This window comes from Dendrobium catenatum, unplaced genomic scaffold (assembly GCF_001605985.2).
Source record: "Dendrobium catenatum unplaced genomic scaffold, ASM160598v2 fragScaff_scaffold_542, whole genome shotgun sequence".
NCBI lineage: Eukaryota > Viridiplantae > Streptophyta > Magnoliopsida > Asparagales > Orchidaceae > Dendrobium > Dendrobium catenatum.
In genome coordinates this window covers 3911980-3931076 of record NW_021319004.1, presented here as the reverse complement: position 1 = coordinate 3931076, position 19097 = coordinate 3911980, and the positions used below count along the sequence as shown (strand labels likewise).

The 19097-nt window shown below is 38.3% G+C and overlaps 1 protein-coding gene across 3 annotated transcripts in view; it reads left to right on the top strand.

Annotated features, from left to right (window-relative positions):
* Positions 1-18873, top strand: part of LOC110114996 (CDP-diacylglycerol--inositol 3-phosphatidyltransferase 1) — a 36960-nt gene extending 18087 nt beyond the window's left edge. For all 3 annotated transcript variants that reach the window (XM_020848080.2, XM_020848078.2, XM_020848076.2), the window contains exons 5-11: positions 8330-8369; positions 8531-8575; positions 8666-8731; positions 10525-10639; positions 10724-10780; positions 10878-10976; positions 18438-18873. In XM_020848080.2, the coding sequence (XP_020703739.2) occupies positions 8330-8369; positions 8531-8575; positions 8666-8731; positions 10525-10639; positions 10724-10780; positions 10878-10976; positions 18438-18497 (482 nt within the window). In that variant the 3' untranslated portion in view covers positions 18498-18873. The remainder of the gene's footprint in view (positions 1-8329; positions 8370-8530; positions 8576-8665; positions 8732-10524; positions 10640-10723; positions 10781-10877; positions 10977-18437) is intronic.
* The last annotated feature ends 224 nt before the right edge of the window (positions 18874-19097 follow it).

The window sequence follows — 19097 nt, the reverse complement described above, 5'->3', positions numbered from 1 at the left end:
TTAATATTTTATATAAAAATAAAATATTTAAATATATTATTAGTTGAACGGACCGGTTTTTAAAAAAACGGACCGGTTCAACGGTCGGCCGGTTCAACCGGCGGTTCAAACTGGTTTTGGCCAGTTCGTTGTTAGACTGATTCTTGGTCGAACCGGCCGGTCCGGTCCGGTTTTCAAAACAATGGATAATATATTGCCCCTCTCCTTTAAGCACTGCTCGATGCTAGACACGGGTGCTGTGCTCTGCCCATAATGAATCAGATGGGGTGGATCTCTGCCATATAGAATCCTGAAAGGTGTTGTCTTTGTTGCTGAATGATACAGGATGTTGTACCAATATTCTGCCCATGCAATCCACCTTGCCTAACTCTTCGGCTTGTCTGATACACCTCAAATAGGTTTATATGCTTATGTACCAATTTTGTATAGCCTTTTTTCTGGGGGATGATATGCTGTGCTTCTCTTCAGGACTGTCCCTTGCAAATGAAACAACTCTTTCCAAAAGTAACAAAGGAACACTTTATCTCTGTCTAATACAATGGATTATGGAAATCCATGCAAGCGTACCACATATTGTATAAAAAATAATAGCCACAGAGACCACATTGTTAAGGGTGCTTCAGAGGAATGAAGCATACATATTAGCTCAGACGATCCACTGCTACCAGTGTTGTCTTTGTTTTTATTGTAAGCGACAACCTCTCAATAAAATCTTTCGTCACTTCTTCATACACTCTCTCGGATAGGGCTAGAGGCTGTAGTTACCCTGTTGGTGTCATGACAAAGTTTAAAATTGCGTAAATAAGCCTCGAGGTGGTTTTTGTCTGTGAGGCGAGGCGTAAGCCTCGAGGCGGTCTGAGGCGTAAGCCTCACGGACACAGAATTGCGTAAATGAAAAAATAAGGGTTTTAGCAGGAAAATAATAGCAATATTGTACCTTACAATAAAAACATCTAAATGATATATGAAAATCGAAAATCACACAAAATAACCATGATCCCTAATGAAAGAATCGAAAATCACACAAAATAATTCAAAAAATCTAAAACCTTAGAATTTCTTTCACTTCAAAAATGTAACCAAAAACTAAAAAAAAAAAACCTAAAATCGTTTGTGGACTTCTCCTACAAGGCGGCCGGACACTTCAAGTTTGCCGGAGAGAGGCGGCGCCGGCGGGAGAGGCGGCGGGAAGGGTGGCCGACCATGCGGGAGGGGATTTGTTTCGCGAACAGGAGCTTGCGGGCGGAGCTTTATCGGGAAAAGCCTGGGCCGAACGAGTGTAGGGAAAAAAATGAGTCATTTTAAGTAGGGTGGGGCCAACGGGTGAGGCGTACGCCTCACCCATTATTGCGCAATTGCGCCATTGAGGCGCGCCTCACACAGGGTGAGGCGTACGCCTCATTCAAGCTCCAAATTGCGTGCGCCTCGAGGGCCTTTGGGAAGAATTGCGCAAAGGCGCGCCTCTCGTTGCGCAATTTTAAACAGAGTGTCATGGCTAAGTACTTGTGCCTTTGGCGCACATCACATTTGGCAACTCAGTCCTTTACATCACTGTGTATCTCTACCCAGTATAATTCTACTGACAATCGACTGTAGATTTTCTGAGTTTTTGAATGTCCTCCAACTGCACTGTCGTGAAACTCCTGCAACAACTTGGGAATGTATCGCTGTCCTCTCGATAGAATGAATCTCCCCAATTGTATCAGCTGGTCTCCTCTCAATGTGTAATCAGGATGGCTATCCGAGTTCTGCAACAAGTAGGATATGATCTTCCTCAATCCTTCATTCTGTTCACTCTCATGTTTCAAAGCTTCCTAATCTTGGATCTAGGATAAGGTGTCTGCTGTCTTGTTTTCTAAGCCTGGTCGGTACTGTATCTCAAAGTCATATCCAAGCAACTTGGATAATCACCGCTGATGCTCTTCCATGGCCATTCATTATTCCCACAAATACTTTAGGCTCATCTGATCTGTCTTGATTAGGAAATGTCTCCCCAACAAAAGGATCACTATTTTTGAACAACCAAGAGAATAACCATCAGCTCCCTCTCATACATAGAATTGAGTCTCGCCTTGACTTTGAGCACCTGACTGAAATAGGCGATAGTTCGTTGATTCTGCATGAGCACTGCCCCCAGTCCATATTCTGATACATATGTCTCCACCACAAATGGATTGCTGAAGTCGCGAAGTGCTAACCCTAGTACATTAGTCATCGTCTTCTTCAGCTGCTCGAAAACCTACGTAGCCATCTCCCCCCCACTTGAAACTGTCCTTTAGTTGCTCTGTCAATGGACATGCTATCGTGACATACCTTTGCACAAACTTTCGATAGTACCCGGTGAGGCCTAGCAACCCTCTTAGCTCCCTCAGGTTCTTAGGTAAAGGCCAGTCCAACATAGCCTCAATCTTGGACTGGTCTGCTGCTACCCCTGCTTTGCTCACCACATGTCCCAAGTACTCTGCCTGTGGTTTTGCAAACGAACATCTCGTTAGGTTAGCATATAACATGTGCTCCTTCAACGTCTCTAGTACCGTCTTCAGATGACCCATATGCTCTGCCTCCATACGACTGTAGATCAACATGCCATCAAAAAGTATCAATCCAAATTTTTTGAGGTAGGGCTAAAAACCCAATTCATAAGAGACTTGAAAAGTGGCTGGGGCATTGGTGAGGCCGAAAGGCATCCCCAAACAAAAACTCGTAGTGAGCCTCATGAGTCCTGAAAGCTATTTTGTGTACATTCCCTGGCTTCATTCTGATATGGTAGTATCTCGACTTCAGGTCAATTTTGGAGAAAATGATTGCTCCAAACAACTCATCCAACAACTCATCGATTATAGTGATATGAAACTTGTCCAACACTGTTTCATTGTTCAGGGCTCGGTAATCCACACAAAACCTCTAACTTTTATCCTTTCTTACTAGTAGCACGAGGCTACATAAAGGACTCACAATAGGCCTGATAATTCTTGCCTTAAGCATTTCTTTGATGGGCTTCTTGATCTCATCCTTCTGAATTTGTGGACCGGTATGGTCTAACACTAATAGGCGATGCTCCCTTCTTCAAGGTAATGGCATGCTCGTGCTCATGGGGTGGCAGTAACCCGTTTGGCTGCTGAAATACCTTAGAAAATTGTTGCAAAATATGTTGTACACAATGAGTGACCTCTATCGGCTCTGAATCTCAAAACTCCTTTAGGCTCTATAGTTCCCCCAAGTAGCCCAGCCTTACTCCCTATGTTGCCTTGACCATGTTTTTAAGTGAAATCATGGTTTTGCATAGACTGGCATCTCCTTGTAGTACCACATTTTCCCCCTCTACCTAAATCTCTAAAGTGAGAGGTTTCCAATCCACATTCATTTCCCTGATCGCTTGTGACCACTTCATCCCTAAGATCACATTAGTGCTCCCTAGGGGTGCAAACAAGTCGGGGGTTGTTCGAGCCGAGCTCGTCTGTCAAATGCTGAGCTTGAGCTTGAGCTCGAACTCGAGTCGAGCTCGAGCTCGACTCGACCGAGAAAAAAAAAAGATCGTCGAGTTCTCGAGCTCGACTCGACAGAGAAAAAAAAATCCCTCGTCCCTGCTCGCATCCGCGTCCGTCGCCGCTTGCCACGTCATCGCCAATGATGCGTCCACGTCGTCGCCAATGACGCGTCCACGTCGTCGCCAATGACGCGTCCACGTCGTCGCCAATGACGCGTCCACGTCGTCGCCAATGCCGGGTCCTTCAATGCTCTACGATCGAGTCCGTCACGACAGAGAAAAAATCGGAAGGAGAACCATTCGTCGCAACTTTTACCCGAATTTGACTAATGAAAAAAAAAAAAAGAATACAAGGAAACCATCAAAGATAAACTACTAGCATCCACGACCATGATCAGAGAGGATGAGAAACAAATGCGTGAGATGGGGTCTAGGGCATCGTTACCTTTCTAGTGTGAACACCTGCAATAGACGGTACCACCTCGGGTCCGACGACTACCTCCTTAAACGCCTTATAGTTCTCCTTCCGCTTTCACGTTATCCCTCTCGAGTCACTCATTCTTCTTTCCGATTCTATGGCTCGTTGGCCGCATCCATCGCTTCGCCAACATTTTTCTCGCCATAATTTCCTTTTTCCTGCATCCGTCGTTGCTTCTCTGATTTCATATTCCCGCCGCAATTTCATTTTTCCCGCGAAGCGAGCTGCTCGACGAGCTCTCGAGTCGATCAACTGGTTGTTCGAGGTCGATCTCGATAAGCTCGACTCGTCGAGCATGTTGTTGAGTCGAGCTCGAGCCGGCTTGACTTGGCTGCACCCCTAGTGCTCCCCAAACCCAAGGGAAGAAAATCCTCTACTATTTGTATATCTTGGAGTTTCCCACCAACCTCCTGCAAATTCCCCTACTCTCTACCTTTCTTGTTCCCATCATGACTCCAAAGCTCCATATATCCAACAACTTCAATCCCGACTGGTCTACGATCCAATTGGAGATGAAGTTATGAGTTGCCCACTATCCACCAAAGCCACCACTGATAGCTCTCTGATCTGTCCCCTCACCTTCTTTGTGTGATTTTGGAGTAAATCCCACCTCAGAATTTAGGGACACTTCCATCAAATTAAGGTGCAGATGCTCTCTTCCTTCTTCTGCTTCCTCTTCCTGGTCCTCGTTGTTAGTCTCTTCCTCACAAACTTGAAGAACTTGAAGTGTGCGATCCTTGCACTGATGGCCTGATACATACTTCTCATCACACCGAAACACAAACCTTTCGCTTTCTTGTCCTGCACCTTTGTCTCTGTGAAGCGCCTAAAATTGGCCTTGGGGACTATTCACCTTTGGTGACTCATGCTAAAATGATATCGTTTGTGTCCTTGGTGCAAATGAAGTTGAGGTACTTCTGTAAGTTCCTCCCGCAACACTGCTGTTACCGCTTCTCTTCATCTGCCTTCGATCCTTTACTATATATGCTAGCTCCTTCGTCTCCTTCAACCCCTTCGGCCCCAGTAATCGAAGGTCCACTCGTAAGTCAGGCGTAAGGCCCTTCATAAAATTTCCCTCCAATACTGCCTTCGAAATTCCTCTCAACCTCCCTGACCACAACTCAAGATGAAAGGTATCAAAAGCAGCAACAAACTTCAAGGGATTCAACACAAAAATAGATTTTTATTGATAGAAAATCAAATACGAACAAAGCAATATACAATGATCCTCTTTCGAGAGGACTACGCCGCTAGGGTCCCTCACAAAAAGAAAATTACAGCACTCTTAAATCAAATTATGCATACAAACATAACATAAATCCTACTACTTATAGCAAATAATAAGACAACAAATTCCAAAATAGCCCTCTCCCAATTAGCCCTCAAATCAGCCCTCTCGAATTAAGAAATATCTCCTAATTTATCACTTCCAAATCAGCCCCTAAATCTGCTCTCTTTAATTAGGAAATATCTCTTAATTAATCTCCTCCAAATTAGCTCCCAAATCTGTCCTTTTTAATTAGGAAACATCTCCTAATTAATCCCCTTCAAATCAGCCCCCGAATTTGTCCTTTTTAATTAGGAAACATCTCCTAATTAATCCCTTCCTTAATTCCTCTTCTCACATACGTAATGATAGGTTTAATGGGCCCCACAATGGAGACGAATCCATTGCCCTCCCCGCCCCTAACATGCTGCCCTCTCCTGTATCGGAACCACTTTCCAGTGAATGCTTTGCATGGAAGGGTTGTATTGTCAGTTTCTACGCCTATTAGAGGCACCCGTTCTTAGTCTTTCCTTGTGCAGTCCAGTCAACTTTTGCTGCCATTTTCTTGACCTAAGGTTTGGCCGTTGGCTTATAGCTTGCAGTAATCATGCATGCATGCATCCATAGAACTTTGTACACGGCCACCCATTCAAAGTGGTTCTTTACATGCTTTGTGAGCAAGCCACGGTATCTTCCGGTGAACCTGGATATGCTTGAAGCTCTGGACCAATGAAACTATTTTGGCTGATATAATCTTGGTCAACATTTTATTATTTTGAAGGATCGCTTACCTGTTAGTTATGAACCTGAGTTAATAAGGCCTTCTTTCCGTTTGAGTAAGGATGCTAATTTCTTCTATCTTTTGTGGTTACAAACGAGTTCCAAGTACACTAAGTTCAACGTTCACTTAAATTTGATACCTACAAGACCAGAATAATGAAAGCCATTTACTCAAAAAGTTTGATAATTGTGAACTGAAGCTTGCAATAGGCAAACACATAAACTGGCAATGAGAGTCGACCTACTACAGAAGAGTAATTTTACCTTGAAAAGAAGCGCTTGGGCTAGCGAATATCCAACTAGCACCAGTTAACAGTTTAATTTGATAATGCCTTTATTTCAGCTAGTCATTGCCCCCCAAAAGTATTTTTGTACTGTTTAGCACAAAACAGATTCTCTAGTCTAATAGAAATGGAAAAATGCTCTGCTAGTGTGTTGCCAATTATATTATGCTTGGAAGGAAGTGTGCATATAGTATAGCATTTGCATCTCATTTTTCTTCTACAAATTAGAATTTTGATTCGTGAATAAGTTCTTGGAAAGCTAAGCAGATGAGAAGTATTGTCTAATAAGACCTAATATTTTTGCTATTTTTTTGGAATTTCCTGTTGTTACCCACAGGTGAACTCAGGCTTTTTTGAACGGATTTACAATTTTTATAAGAAAAAACATTTAGATTGATTTTCTGGATGCTCATATTAAAGTCTTAGCGTGCTTATCACGTGTATATTATGCTTTATAAGGAATAAAAATCGGCCTATGTCACAATTCCATGTCTCTAGCTTGTTTGTTACTACTTAAACTCGTGTCTTTGTATGTGTTCTATATTTTCTATCCACTCATCTTATTGCTCTAGCCATCTTGTAGAGTATTTTGGATCACTGTTTCTTCTCATCTTTTGATTTTTTGATCCTTTAATGGAGGAATTCCCCTCATCTTTGAGTGAGGTGAATCTCCACTGTTCATGTGAGATGTAGTTGCCCTGAAGATTTGAAGGCAAGGATTTTATTGGCCTATGATGTAGCATGCTGTATTTGACTTTATGTGAAAAGTACATGAAAAATGGCTTTTGGTTTCGTCGTGGTGGTGAGGGAGGGGTGCCGTGGGGGCAAATTATATCGGGTCGGGTCGCTAATCTGACAAGACATAAAGCGTTAATAATAAATTAAAAAAACGCCTAACAGATGTCGCATTTTTATTGGTGACCGAACGGAGAGATGGCTTCGGTCACCTGACCCAATAATTTGCCATGGGGGAGGGGTTCGAACCCATGTTATTGAGCAATTTCTCCTTCTTTTTCATTCTAAATTTATTTTTTTGACAATCTACATGCATCATATCTGATGTGTTACACCTTATCAAATTAGAACTTTAGATTAATTCTACCTAACTGGTCTATTTTCCATATGGTAATAATTAAGTAAAAGAAGCTTAAATACAATTTAATTTAAAAAGGAGTAAAGGCACAATTTAGATTTATGTTTTCAGTGAAAAAGCAAATCTAATTCGCATTTTGATTAAAAATGCAAATTTAAGAAAAATTAAAATATTTTAAAACACCTTAAATAACTATTAACTAGCATTACAGTAGAAGTTTTTGTTTTTATTTTTTGACTTGGAGTAAAATTTCGGGATATGACTGTCTCGGTACTTTTTTTTTTGGGAAAGCAGCTGGTACTTAAATGCTTCAACCTTACTTTTTTAAATAAATTGTATTTTAACGCTCTTTAAAAAAAGAAAAAAAAAAAAACATTAGAGTTTTGTCCTAAAAATTGAAAGAAAAAACATTTAAGAATTGTGAAACATAATAGTAAACTGAGAGTTGAAAATAAATTTCTGAGCAGAGGGTCATATACCATGGTTTTACTTTAAGTCAAAAATATAAAAACAAAACTCCCATTGTATAAATCAACTTAAGTTACTTGAGCTATTTAAAAAATTCAGTTTTCATTAAAAAAATGCAAAATAGATTTGCGTTTATAATGATAACGCAAACTATTTTGCATTTTTGCTGAAAATGCAAATTAAACTTGTGGTTTTACTAAAATGCAAATCTAATTTATTATTTTGTTCCTTTTTAAATAAAATTTTAATCAAGCTTCTTTTATTTAATTATATTTAAATAATGCTCCTAACTAAACTTTTGCCTTTCTATACTCCGATATATCATCTTGAATGTTTGAAGGAAATCGAATAAATTAGCATGAGTTCTACTGACTTAACTTTTATGAATTTTATCGCAACTTTTTATTTGACTTTAAAACCATGCCAAAAAACATGGTATTTAATTGTTTATCATCCATCTTTTTTTTCCCAGTATCGACCTTTGGAGCTGTTCTGGACATGGTAACAGACAGGTGATTTTTTGAAGTATTTTGTTGTTTATATTTCTTTTGGGATTCCCAGAGATTAATGAGTTGTTTTTGTATCCAATGTTGTGTAAATTTGTTGTTCCAAGTTCATTTTGAAGTCCTTGCAAAGGCCAACTTACGTGATTTTTTTGCTTATATTATACCAGAGTCAGCACTGCTTGTCTATTGGCAATCCTATCTCAACTATACAGGTGCTCATTTTCATTGTATTATGAATGAAATGCTATTATCATTTTTTTGCGTCTCACTCACTTATTCTGTAACATCTTTTATGTTTGCAGACCTGGCTTGATCTTTTTAGCATTGCTTGGATTAGATATTGCAAGCCATTGGTTGCAAATGTATAGGTGTGTTCTGATATTTTTGCCTTAAATCTTTAGCCTCTAATTTTTTTATTGGTATTATCTTTTTTTGTGTAAATTAATGATGATGGCATAGGTAATTAACCCCTAACTGTTGTGTAATTTGACGTTACTTTTGTATCTTTCTATTCATATGAAACCATTGTAGCATTTACCCCACTAGTAGTGGCATTACTTTATTCTGATCCTATTAGTTATGATTGCTTGACTTGTTTTGGTCAAGTGTGGGCTTTTGCTTTTATCAATATTGGAAGGTAGTGAAAAATGTTGGGTAAAGCCTATTAAAAGCAGTTTTTTTGGTTCATGTGCTGAACCTTGATACCAAACTCAATCTTAGATTTCTAATGTTGAAAACTTGGATCTACATGCATTACCTTTGATGTAGGCATACAAAATATGTCATCGTTACTTGCTAATAAACCATATTTAATGGTTTCTTATATTATACGAAAAAAAATTAGGTTTAGTTGCGTGATATATTTAGGACACTTTAAAAAAATAAAAATAAAATAATAATAATAATAATAGGTTGGCAAGCTAAGAAGGCTAGGATAAGAGAATTTGTGATGGATATCAGGCATGTAAAGGGAAGGTTTGAGGTTAGCTTATCACTAGCCTCGCATGCTTGGTCTCTTGGGGCCTCGCCTACTCGCGTAAATGAAGAAGACGATGCTCACGTAAACCCTATCCTGCTAGCTCATGACATGAAGATTATGAAGGGATACATCATACACGACTACTTAAATGGGGCTTATTTCACGTGTATGTTTCAATTTAATGATTATTTTTAATTGGACATGCCTTATATCATAATTTTTAGTTTTTGCGGGGGTTACTAATTAGTCTCGCCAGCCATAAGGTATTTGCAAACTACTCATTGCGGATCCTGTCACAAGTGGGGAGTCGGCCTATAGGGTTATTTACTACTATTGGAGTTGTCGTTGCCTTTGGTGGGCCTAGCTTATGCTAGACTTTTTAGACTCCGCGGGAGTCACCACTAAGTCTTGCCAGCTATAGGAGACTAGCATGCTACTGATTGTAGATCTTGTCACAAAGGAGGCAGTTGTCCTATGGGGCTAGGCTAATGAATTTGATAACTCGCTATAACTACTTTTGACAAATATATATGAATGACTTTTCCTGTTAACAGTGAGACAAGCTTGTGTAAACTACTAGTATGTGAATATGAACGACTCTACTAGCGAGTATAGTTTGGGGAATTTAGCATGGTGGAAATTTTTTTGTACCCTTGATGGTTGTGGGAGTATCGTTTTGTGTCCGTTCTATTGATGTATGTTTGCTCTTTAAACCTTTGATAGGATGCCTCTTTCTCTAACTAAAAACTTTGTACAAGAAAGGCCGCAATTATTGTTTGTTTAAGTATACAGAGTGAGATGCTTTCTTTCTCATATAGATAGTATTAGCCAAATAATGAAGGCAACTTTTTGTATCTGTAAATATGTCATTTTTTTTTGCTCTTATGTTATTCTTTACCTTTTTATACCTTTAAATACTCTAAATAGCTGCATTTCTTAGCACAATCTACCTTTAAAACATTATCAAGACTGAAAATGTGATGAAGGTTTGCTATATTCAATTGGTCAAGCAAATCTGATTTTTTTGGACAAAACTGCCACCTTTTCTGTTGAATTCCCATTGCTTTTCAAATGTTTTTTATCCAGCATGGACGGAGTTCCCATTGCTTTTCAAATGTATTTTATCAAGAGAATTTTCTTTTCCATTCACTATTTTTAACTTTTTGGTGTTTTCATCTTCAGTACTTTCTTGTGTGGCAAGAGTAGCCATAAAGATGTCAAAGACAAAAGTAGCTGGCTTTTAAGGGCATATTATCAGCATCGCTATTTTATGGCATTCTGCTGCGTGGGATCTGAGGTAAACAACTGTCCAAACATTCTCTTTGTTTAGACATTTATGTAGCTCTATTTTCAGTTCACTGATGAGAATGGCCGGTCACAGGTTCTTTACATCATTCTTTTTCTTATTCATGAGAGTCAGGATGAAAGTTTAATCTTTGTAAGTTTTGTGCTGCTGTTATTTTTTGGCCTCCTTTGTTTGAGTTGAAGTAGCAACTTTAATGTTTCTTATCTTTTGCATGATCCAATATTTACAGGTTTGTGTGAATGCTACAAAACATAGCTTACCACTTTTAGTGATATTCACATTAGCGTTGCTTGGATGGGGAATTAAACAAATAGTAAATATCATTCAGGTATCGTTTTTTTTTTTCATTTTATATTGTATGAGTTCATTTCTTTATTGATTCAGCTCCGTAAATTGCAGGAAGTTGACATTTGGTCATGCAACAGGGTTTATTTAGTCTACAGCTATTTTGTTAATTGACTTAAAACTAAACAAATGCTCTACATGAAACTTTTGCTTGTTAGGTTCGAGTGTGTTTTGTTACAAGTTTGGAATTGTTGATTCGTTCATTTACTTTTTTTGTATCCGCTTTCAATTCCAAAAGGTATTGCACTTGAGTTCAGCAATTTGAAATAAATACATATGTTGACAGACCATCTAGCCATTCATCTTTGGCATTGATATCCCACCACAAAATAGATTGGAATTTGATAGTTAGTTTTAGATGGTTGTCTTTAATTTGAAATATAAATGTTACAACCATTGTGGTATTGTTTACATCATGTTATTCCTATAAATAACCCTTGTATTTCTTTTCTATGGCTTAATTAATTGATATTAAGCAAAGCTTTTATCTTTGGAATTTAGGTTAGCCATTTCTTTGGTCGTTTTGCTTGTGCGATGCTTACTTTTCCCCTGAGAATGCTGGAGAATTATATGAAATAGTTTGCACCTTGTTCCATGGTAGTTTTTTGATGTAGAACGTACATGCTAGGATGATAGATTAATGAATTTGCATGCTTAATATTTAGAGAACAATATTAACTAAAATTATGCTGATTTAAACGCTAAGATAAAACAATAAGGTCGGCTAAATCACATGCATAAGAATTAATACCGTAAAACAATCAATTAATCTAACGTTGCATATATGGATGGTTTCAACAAGAGATCCCTAGATTAACAATAAGATAAGTTACTATGCAAGGATCCCTCACTAAACTCTCTAATTTACTAGGCTTTAGCAGATAAGACTAACACATTTCCAGTGAATCGATTAATTCCACAATTGAATGCGACTAGGAGAATAAAAGAATAAGGGAGAGAGTTCACCGAATCCTGGTTTGGGCCTTGAGGCAGCACATAAAAGGTTTTCCTAAGCTGGCAGTCGTCTCTTGTGACTTAAATTTAATCTGGACAGGGACTGGATCCTGTTTGGAGAAGTGGGGCGGCAGCAGGAGGACTTCTGGGACAGTTCTCTTGTTGATTTTGATATTCCTGGGCAGAGGACAGCAGCAGGGGAATTCACCAATCAACTAGAAGGCAGACGGAAAGCAGGAAAAACTCTGTTACAGCTTTGACAAGTTTCTGGACAGCAATGGGGAGGTGCAGAATTCTCTGGACAGCAGCCGTTTGGTCTTGGGAAGATTCTGGACAGCAGTTTTCAATGTCCCAAAATTCAGGACAGCAGATCAAACCCGTCCAGGAACCTTGACAGCAACCTGGAGGGGAGGAATTCAATGGTTTCCTCCTGAATGGTCAGGGCTTGGAGGGCAGGGTGGTAATCTCGTGGACAAGAATGGGTAGAAAGTCTGGGATTTAATTTGATGATTTAGGTGACATGCTAAATCAATCACACAAGTAATTGGAGGGAGAAAATAAGGGGGCCCGACGGTGGGGAGAGGGGTGGAGGGAATTGGGGAATTCATTGGAGGATTAAATGGAAAATTAATTAGATGGGAGAGAGGTGTGGGCTGGCCATGAAAGAGGGAGGAGTTATGTCTAGGTGTAATGTATGTGGACCATATGCATTAATTGGAGATTGAATTTAAATCTGAAATTCAATTTCAGATTCAATGTAATTAGGAAGGTTTCCTAATTAAAGATTATCAAAGAGGAAAGTATTTGAAATTCCAATATAAAAGTGATTTCAAATAAAGATATTTTCCAAAATGACATTAGTTATTTTAGGAAAGTAATTAAAGTAATTTTGAATTTTGAATTTCAAAATTCATGGGGGATTTGAAAATTCGAATTCAAATTCAACCAAGGCTTAGGATCCAAATAGGCAATCAATGGGTGAAGCCCATTAATGGGTCGGTGGCATGATGAGGGGAGGGAGAGGATTTGGAGAGCTTTTAAAAGTTTCCTAATGGGGTTTTCTAATTAGGGAGTGGAATAATTAAATCTAATCCAATTTGAAATTAAAAACTTTCTAAATATAGCTATGTCAATTTAGGAAGTTATTTGAAATTCAAATTGCAGAGTTATCTTCCTAAATCACTTGGGTGAGTTTTGGTAAGCGGTAATGATGATGGAAATCATCATTAATGGTGGGAGGGCCAAGGTGGCCGACGGCAAGGAGGTGGTAGGGGTTTAGGGGCTCGGTTGGATGGGAGGATGGGGTTAGGCCGGCGGTGGGGCTTGAGGTGGTGGAGTTAGGGGAGGATTTGGGTGGGGGTGGATGGCCGGCGGTGGAAGGGAAAGGAGGAGCCGGCGGTGGAAGGGAAAGGAGGAGCCGGCGGGTGGGGTGGGGAAGAGAAGAAAATAAAAATAAAATAAATTAAACCACGAGCCGCAAACTCTTCCAATGATTGATGGGTGTTGCACTTGCCCTCACCTTGAGCTCTCTCTCCCTTCTCTCTAGTGCTCACACAAGAAGAAGAAGAAAACACATAAAATTTTCATTATCAAATCATCATCTCAAAATACAAGAGAACTAGCCTATAAATAGGCCTCATGAAAAGAAAAGAAATAATGACTAAAATATCCTTCGGGCTACAACACCACATTACCACCTCTAGGGGTAAAATGGGAAAAACAGAAATATAAAATAAACTAGTACATAAAATAGATAAAATAAAAAAACTAGAGATCAGAGATCGTCTGATCTCCTCATCATTTTCCTATTCCTTTGCTCTTCTCAATACGCATAACCAATGTGAAAGATTCTCCTTCATTGGATTGTAGCAGGAATTTGCCTTCAGCGCCTTGTACTACATGACAGTGCTTATCAATGACCCCTTACTGTGCATATCTCTGAGTTTTTTTGTTGTTTATTTACAATTGATCTTCTGTTACGTTGGTTTTTTTTTATTAGCAACTCTCCTGGTTGTTCCACTAATTCCTCTATTTTTTATCATATCCTGCTTAGGGACTTCCAACTTATGTGATTCCTCTGCTTCCCATCATGGTTATGCATTTTTTACTTTGGTGCCTCGCAGAACTGAACGAGTGTGGGATTTTTGGGTTTGGTTACAGTTGGTGGAGTATATTTTCAATTGATTTTATAAGTATAAATAGGGATAAGATTCATTTACACAGCTTATTATTACTAGTTGCATAAAATTGCTAATTGGCAGCGCAATTCATTTTTCTTTGAGATTACAATTTGTGTCTATACTATCGGTCAAAATATGGGCATTTCGTTGATCACGAAAAGAACAACCGAAAAGAAAATAAGTTTGAGTATGGTCGCTCTTAAGTTCTTAATTCAAGTTAGAGACTTAAAAAATTCAAGGAGAGGCTATCATCTTGTACAAGATGATGGTGATTTTCTGGTTATTTCTTTCTTTTCTTCTTTGTTTTCTTCTCTTTTTTTCCCATAATTTCATTATTAGTTGAAAGCATGATTTTGTTTAACCAACTTTGCTAAAATATGACTTCTTATTGAATGAGTGAATTTCAATTATGTGTGTTACTTTTTTTATCCTTATTATAGTTTTTAATTTCTAATAGAAGGCTGTAAGTATTGTGTAAGTATTGAGATGTATCATATTTTCAATTTTCATTAATCTACTCATTAATTTTCATTTATTAATACTTTGCCCCCTGTATATCTTTAATATTTGTTAAATGATTTTGCGTATCTCAGTTTTTATATGCATTGGAGAATTTAAATTCTTAGAAGTTCTACATCAGCTGGCCATCCTATTCCTTTTCACCAAAAAATTGTTGAACGGCTATCATTTAGCTTCAATTCAGGAAAAAAATGATCTTTATGATGTTTATGCATTTCTTCTACTATTTCTGCTGTTCTTGTTTTTGCTACTGAGAAGAGTTTGAAATTTCTGAACATATTCCAACTTTTCTAAGCCTCACTCAACGCTAGCAACTTATTCTTCCGTGTGTGGGTGAAGCGACTGAAGTATTTAGAATTCAAATGTCTAATTGGTTATAGGCTAAGACTGAATGATTTAATTCTTTTTTTTTGTTGAATTTGATTTTAAATAACTCTATTAATAAAATTCTTGTCAATTCTATTTGAGATTGTGCAAGGCTTTAATCCTGAGATACTTATAGATCACATTAGTTCTCCCTTGTAGAGAATTTATGATTTTGTTGAGCATTTGCATATAATATATTTTGATGTCTAGAGACAATTTATAAATTATTATAAGTATTATAAGGCCTCAGGAGATGATTATATGGAAATTCGCTGACTTTCGTGTTTCCCTAGACTTCTTCCCTTTTGTGTCTGATTGCCGTTATTGCTGCCATCTCATCAATCCATGTGTTGTCATAATTGTAATTATATATGGAGTTAATTTTCAGCCCTTAACTGTTTTATATTTATACTAGAGGTTCTTTTGAACTAATATAAATTTAGCACAAATGATGAATTGAATCATGAAAATTCTATCCGATTTTTTTTACATTACAAGTGCATTTTGAAGTGTTCTGTATGTAATTAGGTCTTGATTCATATTTGCATGAATGCTCTCCAATAAATATAGAGAAAAAATAATATGCCCTAGCCTTTGGGCCTTTCAAATTTCAAAATGATTAGAAAGCTAAAACCTAATGCTTATACCCTTGATTTGTATTTTATCAAACATATTAATGATATTTTCAATCTGGAAGTTTTTTAATGCCATGAAGGGGTATGTTCTAGTCTCCTCTATTTCCTTGGATGGAGTATCTGATTGTACTATTGTTTTAACTATGCCTATCGCATCAACTAGCAACCAACATGAGATAAATAGAGGGTGATTAATGAGACTATTGTTAGGATTGTTTGGAGCTCTTCGTTATTTTATTTTTTGTTGGCAAGATAATTCATCTTCAGATGTTACTTGGGCCAGACATGAATCTGTAACTAACGATGTGTTCACATTTTCATTAATAAAATATTTTGATATTTCTTATATTTAAATAAAAGAACTAAAGAAGTGCTACCATGTCGCTGTTTTGGTGATGGTATTCTTTAGCCGTCATATCTCACTTTTATGACTTAATGAAATTGATTAAAAGTGAAATTAAGTTATTTGGAATTTCAACCAGCTCTTATTTGGAGTCCCTGGGTTGTGTGATGGTTCCCTTGTTCTTTGATAACGCAAGAAGTTGTGCCAGTCTATCGATTCCTTGTTCCCCCTATTAAAATTTCTTTTTTTCTTCCTCTTCCCAACTGCTGGTTACTCTTTTCCTTTTCCCTAAATGTTCTGCTGCAGAACGTTTTCATAGGTTTCTGTTTGTGGGGACGAAGTCTCTGGGTGCAGGATGTAACCAAGCTAAAGAGGCTATTTACTAATTATCCATGTGACGGGAACTTCCGAACGTTGACCAACAAATGTTACTATCTACCTATTACAGGTTCTAGGAAGATCAGTAAAAGAATATTAAGCAGGAATGTTAATCTTCTGATAGGATACACTTGAAGATCTCAAGTAAAACCTATCAATCTTGAAAAAACAGCGAAAAATATCCACCAAATTTCGATGAAAAACCAGAGAAAACAATAATTTTATTGCAATAATCAAATATAATGAAAGGAAAATACTAAGATAATGTAGATCTTTAATTTGAGAGGAGGATCTATCTCTCCCAATCCTTAGACGAAGCTTTAAGAACACCCTCTCCCTTGGCAAGTTTGAATAGGGCCAAATGAAGGATGTGTATGAAGATGACCCTAATCTTGTAGAGGAATATCTTGAAATAAATGACGATGATGATTAAAAGCTTATTGTTGATTGAGTTTTTGGGATTATGCCTTGTTCTATGGAGTTTGTTGCATTGGAGACTATGCAAGAGATAGATGTTGCACCCATGCTTATAGAGCCTACCATTACTCTACATGCTTCCTAGACTTAACATAGATGAAGGTGTGTGTCATTCTTTAGCTTCCCATGTTGTTGCCACTCGATCATAGGTTGTCGAATGCATGCTATGCTTAAGCTTTCTGGATGATTAAGGTTTCGTTTGGGACAACTTTTTCATTGCTTTCTAAAACAACTTTTTAGTATAAAAAATTCTAATTCAATTTTTTTTTTTAAAACTAAAACACTGTTTTAGAAAGCATTAAGAAAGCTGTCCCAAACGATCCTTAAGTTATGGATCTACATTTAACTATGGTCGTCAATGGAATTATAGGCATTGCGATGCATTTATAAATTTGGGGCGTCTAGATTTTTGGCTGTAAGGCCTTAGTTGTATACTTGTATTGTATCTCACCTATTAGTTCAGGCTTTCAAGGCAGTTGATTGTGCGAAATTGCCATAAGTCAGTGTAACTAGTGGTCTTTTAGTGTGATATAAAGGTCCCTTTTCCTCAAACCCTACAGTGGTGGGAGCTCCATCCGTGCTGTTTTTGTTCAATCCGAATTTTTGCTCTGGTATTTACTAAAATCCTCCTGAATTCACCCTGAGTATTTGATGCTCATTTGTATAATAATATTTATAGGGGTGTCAAAAGTTGACATGACCCCAAAACCTGACTCGGGAAAATTCAAGTTAGGGTTGACTGTTTGTAAAACGGGTCGGGTCAGGTTCGGATTTCTGACTCGCCTAAAAAATGAGTCGGGTTCGGGTTGACCCGGCTAACCCAGATCCCGCGCGATGATCTAGCCTAGTTGCCCGCTGCGTGATGACATAGCCCAGCGCCTGCGGAAGTTCGAGTCGAGGGCGAGGCTTTCCTTGCCGCGCTCAAGTCCAACCCCAGCTCCAAGCTCTAGCGGGCTCTTGCTTGTCTGCCTTGCTGTGCTCGGGTCGAGGGCCTCGAGGCGTCGAGCATCTCAATTTGCGATGATCATATCTCGCACGAGCTATGCGCAACCACTGCCTGCCAGGTTGAGCACTCGAGCCCCGCCTCCACCTCACTTGTGGCCTCACTGAGCTCACTCTGATTGACCGACTCAGTCTGCGTTCGATTCAACAAACGTTCGTGAAAAGAAGGCAGACAGGTTTATGGGTCGGGTCGGGTCAAACCGGTAACCCGTGCGGGTCGAGTTCAGGTTGAAAATCCTATCCCGTTTAGCTAAACGGGTCGGGTCAAACCGGTAACCCGTGCGGGTCGAGTTCAGATTGAAAATCCTATCCCGTTTAGCTAAACGGTTTTGGTTCGGATCAACCCCATTTATATCTTGGTTAATTCAGGTTGGATCCGAACCCAACCCGTTGATCCGAATTGACACCCGCAAATATTTCCAACATGTGATGATTCTTTTCTTCTCTAAGATCAAGACTCATGTTACAACTACTGATACATATTTCTGATATAAATTGGTTTTCCTTTACATGCTCAATATTTTTTTGACACAAAAACATCATCAGCATGCTTGTGATGAAATTTTAATGGCGACATTCCTTTGCTACAGATGAAGACAGCTGCTGATGCTTGCGTGATGTATGATATGAGGGGAAAAGAAAAGCCATGATCCTCCTCGAAATGGCTGATTGTAAGGATTTTGTCTTGCGAGTAGGCTCCAATTTGATCACTGTAGGCGAACAAGTTTGCAGGATATGAAGAGGATTGGATGGAGGTATCAGTGTATCACCATCGAGGACAAATTTTTAGTTGATTTGAGGTATTTGATTTCTTTGTATCTAATGATTTGGTCACAATATACTGTAATACTTGTTTTTTTTTGCTCTATTTGAAGTCTTCTAGTTTTTTTTTTTTTACCTTATTAGCTTTCATGTTGAATTGTAAATGATAATCGATTGTGCTTCAGTGCATTTTAAGGAACTGCGTTTGTTCCTAAACATTCGTTTGTTATTGCTTTATGAGAAGCTTCTTGGTGGCCTTCTGAATGATGTGATTCTGGTCTAGTGTGGCTTTGGTTAAATTAAATATAAGCTGATTTGGAGCTTCTGGAATTGAAATAATATCATGGGAACTATATGATCGTCTATGAATCTATTGTAAGGCGAGCTTGTCCATGATTTTTAATTGTAAGACACCTCATTTTTTTACATGAAAATTTCAAAAAGGGCAAAACTATGAAGCCTGGCATAATTGAAATAATATATTCTAT